The sequence below is a fragment of the Paracoccidioides brasiliensis genome (genome assembly GCF_000150735.1).
Source record: "Paracoccidioides brasiliensis Pb18 unplaced genomic scaffold supercont2.33, whole genome shotgun sequence".
Classification (NCBI taxonomy): domain Eukaryota; kingdom Fungi; phylum Ascomycota; class Eurotiomycetes; order Onygenales; family Ajellomycetaceae; genus Paracoccidioides; species Paracoccidioides brasiliensis.
Window position 1 is genome coordinate 29,671 of NW_011371390.1, and position 5,342 is coordinate 35,012.

The 5,342-nt window shown below is 39.9% G+C and overlaps 1 protein-coding gene across 1 annotated transcript; it reads right to left on the reverse strand.

Annotated features, from left to right (window-relative positions):
- Nucleotides 1-388: 388 nt before the first annotated feature.
- Nucleotides 389-3,486, reverse strand: PADG_08706 (STE/STE20/PAKA protein kinase; the record flags this gene model as incomplete). Its single annotated transcript, XM_010765704.1, has 6 exons — nucleotides 389-493; nucleotides 569-903; nucleotides 958-1,057; nucleotides 1,123-2,499; nucleotides 2,607-3,065; nucleotides 3,366-3,486. Coding segments are annotated over 6 exons (2,497 nt in total), but the record flags the coding sequence as incomplete, so codon positions are not given.
- Between the last annotated feature and the right edge of the window lie 1,856 nt (nucleotides 3,487-5,342).

Below are 5,342 nucleotides of genomic sequence, written 5' to 3' on the forward strand. Positions count from 1 at the left end.
TTCTTTCAAAATGGAAAAAATAAAAATCAAGATCAAAATAAGAACAAGACATAGACAGTAAAAACTTGTAAATTAAATAAGGAGGAATAATAAAGTTTTAGATCAGAGCACTCTATGTTTGGGTAAGAAGTAGATATCAGAGGAGCGAAATGATATAAAAGGGCAAATATGACTCGCACAGTTTGGGGGATAAAACTTAAAAAAATCGATGGCCTGCCTCATCTTAATAGCGAGGACAGAAACAAACAGCGTAACGGGGAATGGAATAGGAAAAGGGTAGAAAACAGGGAAGTGGGGGTATCGGATGCAAGCAGCGAAGAACAAGAAGCTCCACCGTTTTATATTTTACCAGAGATGTAAAGAGCTAGACAGATGGCGAAAGCATGACTCAGCCGTTGCCTTTTTGAGCCTTTTCCTGGGCCCTGCTGATTCGGGCTGCTCTCACTAGAGGTGCAAGGCTGGGAAGAGGCTCGCATAGCGACATGAAGTTATGCTACACGGAGGAAGTTAGCAAAGAGTGGACAACAGTCGTGGCACCCACCCGTCATCGCAAAAAAAAATCACACACCTTTAGTAAGTCATGAGCAGACGCTCGTTTCTCGGGGTCAACCCTTAAGGCGAAGTGCAGGAATTCTCGGAAAACTGGGGATAGGTTGTGTTCGTCTTTGATAGTCGGGGTGCCATTAGTTGCGATAAGGTAGAGAGCACGTAAGGGCGATTCAGTAAGGTATGGTGGTTCCCCCTCGATCATTTCAATCGCCATAATACCCAAGCTCCAAATATCAACTTTGCGTCCGTATTCCTTTCGTGTAACGACTTCGGGAGCCATCCAGTACGGAGTTCCCACCATGGTATTCCGTTTATTCTGGGAATCGTTGATTTGAGCACAAAAACCGAAGTCGGCTAGTTAGTGTGTCAGTGACCGGTATCGTCTTAATGCAGAAGGGCAGCACATACTCAGCTTGATGTTGCCATTCAATGACAAAAGGATGTTATCTGATTTAATATCTCGGTGAATGACGCCCTTAGAATGAAGGTGCTGTAAGCCATTTAGGGTCTGGATTTTATTAGTACAATGAAGTAATGGTTGATGCTGGTCAGGAATGAAAGAGAAAAGTATACCTCTCTACAAATAGCGGCAATTTGGCCTTCAGTCATGATGTTAAATGTAACAACGTCTGTTAAACTTCCACCTTCCATGTATTCCATCACTACCCAGAGATCACCGCCATGTAGGAAGCTGTCCATGAAGTTGACAATATTCTTGTGTTTGCTGTCCTTCATGACCAGAATCTCATTTATAATAAGGTCTTTCTTTGGCTGAAGCTCGAGGTTCATTTGCTTGATTGCGACGCATTTGTTGGTGCCATTTTCATAAGCCGTGAATACACCTCCTGAGGCACCCTGGCCAATTTTATTCAGGTTCCTATACTTGCGGGTTGGATCTCCGGCTGTGCATATGGCATTTAGGCGGGCTCTGATATCAATACCATTGCTTTGACGTGATCTCTGTCGCGGACGGGGAGATGGACCAAGGTGACCTTGTTGTTGGAGCCCTTGTTGGGAGACTGGTGGCCTCTGAGAAAACTGCTGTTGAGGTGTAGGCGGGGTTAACTGCTGATGGTCTAGCCTCGACGAATCCGAGAGAAGAGGAGGGGAAGGTTGCTGGTGTTGTTGACTTGGAGGGACAGGTTGGAACTGCAGAGCGGGTGGTGGCGGCGATGGCGGTTGCTGCTGATGCTGGCGTTGGCTTCTTGTGCGCTCAAGCTGTTTGCTGGAGATGGCATGTTGAGCAGCGGTAATAGCCTGTTCTTGTAGCTGTTGGTATTGAGCTGGAGAGGTGACGTGGACAGGAGCAGGCGCATTTCTTGCAGGGCCTGTATCATTGGCATTTGAATTGGACCGACTAGGACGATTCTCTGGGGGAAATTGTGAAGATTCTGGAATTGAACGGCCAACAAACTGTGGCACAGTGGCCTCCTGAGCCGATCTATGCGATCCAGCTATGCCATCCTTTGAAACAGGGGGTGGGGGGGCAGGTCGCACAGGAACAAGGTTATTATTGTTCGGCACACCACCTGGAGGTTTTGGAGCCGCACGGTTTGGTGCTCTGCTAGCGAAGGGGGATGCTTTATTGGGGGATAAAGGATTGCCACTTGAAGCTGAACGAGGGATTGGTGGTGGGGCTCTGGGGTTTTCGAAGCTCCCTTCGTGGTTCTGAGGGAAACGAGGGCTAGTAGGAGGGGAGTTTATGATGGGCATTAGTGAATAAGCAGCGGAGCTCAACGCAGCAGGCAGGTGTTTTGAGCCGGGCCCGGTGTCTGTTTGCTCGTGAGGCATTGCATGGCCGAATTTGTGCCAAACATCATCATCGTCCCTACCCGCAGCGCTTTTCTCATAGAATTTCATAATATCCACCATAGTCTGCGGGTGTTGCTCCTGCTCCTTCTTCGAAATACCGCTTTCCTGGAGCATGCGTTGCCAGTCCTTGGGCAAACCCTAAAACAGTACCAACGAGATTAGTTAGTTTTGTTGTGGTGGAGCGGGAGCAGTGAACTCAGGACACAAAGGGAAGGTTATGGGGGTAAAAGAAAATATTCACGTACCGTAAATTGACCAGTCTCGTTATCATATCCAACATGGGTGACGTGGACAGGGTTTTCCGGTGCTGATATTTTAATGTTTCGGGGGCAACCCAACATTGTATTCATGAAGTTGGAAAATCCTGCCTTGCGTCTACTCAAACTTAATCTACTCCCCCCGCCGCCGCTGCCAGCACCGGCCGCTACTCCCCCGCCTCCACCTCCACCACCACCACCATCATCTGAATAGCGCTTCGAGGATGAAGTGTTTGTATTATCCTCAGCAGGAGGTGAAGGGAATGAATCCATGGATGGTTGGCAGGCCGTGAAACTTGCCGACTGTCTTAATGGAGGTTTTGCGGCACGGGAATCGGACCCAGTGGTGTACGAGTGGAGGGGTGTCGGGCGGTTGGAGGGTTGTGGCAACTCAACTTGGTTTGAAGAATCAAGGGTGTTAAACATGGTCCTCGCGTCGAAGGGTTGCTGATTAGGTCATCGGAGCTTTGGTCAGTAAACGGAAGATGGGTGTTATATTAAAGTCAGGAGTGAGACGAGTAGAAGTGGACGTAGATGCATCAAGATCAATTGCAAAAGAAGTATTGCTCAGGACTGGCGAGTGGCGGGCGCTGTGTTAGTCGAGAGAAGAATAACCAATAGCACTGGATTTGGTGCGATGTCCACGGCTAAACTAACGTGGGAGCGGGGATAGATAGGAGCAAAAGGGCGTCTCTAAAGTGAAATTGCGCTTGACTGTTTCCTGAGCGACCAGGAACTGAAGGATACTTGAGAAGGGTGTTTGTGGAGTTTAGTGGATGGAGATCGTTCTTGGTTGAGAGGAGACGTTCGCTGGTTCCATATCCCCTTCTGGGTGGTAAATCGGTCCTTGGGTACGCCGTAGGGATCGCTTGAAGTGCCAGGAATGAGAGGAGGGAGAGGAGGAACAGGTGGTCGAAGGGAGGGTGCCAAAAAGATCAGGAGATGTTATCACAATTGGAGGTGGGTAGAGGGGTGGTGGACGAAAATGGGACGTTACAAGCCAAGCTACAACGGATGAAAGAAGGCAGGTGAGAGGGCAGCTACTCGTAAGGGTGAATGAAGTTGGGCTAGTCGACAGTTAGAAGAGTTAGTTGGGGTTGCTTTGGTGTTGGTTGCTGGAGGAAGAGGAAGGGGAAGGGGAACAGAGGAGAGAGCGGATTCGGGATTCGGGATGAGTGACTACCATCAGCGGGCGTTGGATAAGCATGGCATGGGAAGTGAAGCGGAGGGGAGGGGGGTTATACAACGTAGGGTTACATACATAAAGTTTGGGGAACGGGTGAAGGAAGGGTCGGTTAATGGGTATAGTGGTAGTTTGTATATGGTGGATAGGTAGATGATAGATGGGTAGATTGGTGGCTAAGATAATAAGAATAAGATGGTAAGATGGTTGTGGTGAATAGAGAGAGGAGGACGGGTTGATACGGGTGGTTGGTGTTGGTTGGTGTTCGGGCTGGTGGTAACGTAGGGCAAAGGTAGTAGTATATCTAGTATCAAAAAGGACAATTGAAAAAAAAAAAAAAAGACAAAAAGAAAAGAAAAGAGAGAACCAGCAAACTAGTTGTAGCTGGCTTTACAGTACCAGTACCAGTAACAAATACAAATATACTTACATTGCTTCATTGAATCATTTGACTATTAATGTTATTATTCTTTAATTATTAATATATATTGATATATATAGTCAGTAACTATAATATTTATCTGATTTAAAATATCAGAATTTGATATATAATAATTAATATATTCTCAAACATAATATATTTTTACAAGTTGCAATTTAAAATTATTAATATAAAATTTACTACACTTTTAAATTAAATAATAATAATATAAATTAATATAATAAATTATTTTCAAATAAAAAATAAATATAAAATATAAAATATAAAGATATTAAAAATAATAATAATAATATAATATAATATAATATATTAAATAAAATTTTAAAAAATAAACTTTTTATATTGAATTAACTTTTTTATATAATAATAATTAAACTTTTGAAGCTATTTAGCTTTTAATTATAAACTTAATTAAAAACTTTTTTAATTTAAATAATATTTTAAATTTATAATTTATTTATTTTTAAAAAAATATTTTTATATTTAATTAAATTAAATTATAATTATTTATATTAAAAAATTATAAAAATTAAATAAATATACTATTATATAAATATATAAATATTAATTATTAAGAAATAAATATAAAACTTATTATAATTAAGTTTAAAAAATTTTAAATAAAAAATTTTTTTAGTTTTAAATAATATATTATTTTAATAAAAATATTAATAAATTCTAAAATAAATTACTATATTTTTATCATTTTAAATTTTATATAAAAATATATTAAAATATGAAAAGTAAATTATAAAAAGTTAAAAAAATCATTAAATTATAAGTTTTAATAAAACTGTCATAGTAGATTATAAATAATATAATATTATTTTCTCTAATAAAGATAAGATTTTTTGAATCTGATATTAATTATTATATTGATTATAATTTAATCTTTATAAATAAATATTAAAGTTTTTGATATTATATTAAAAAATAATTATTTTCAATATTAATAATTATCACTGTTATTCTTATAAATATTTAAAAGTCTTTTAATAAATTTTTTTTAAAAAAAATTAAAAATACTTTCTTAAAACTATTTAACTATTTTTACAAATTTAAGAATATATATAATAAAGATGTTGTTAATATGCTTGAA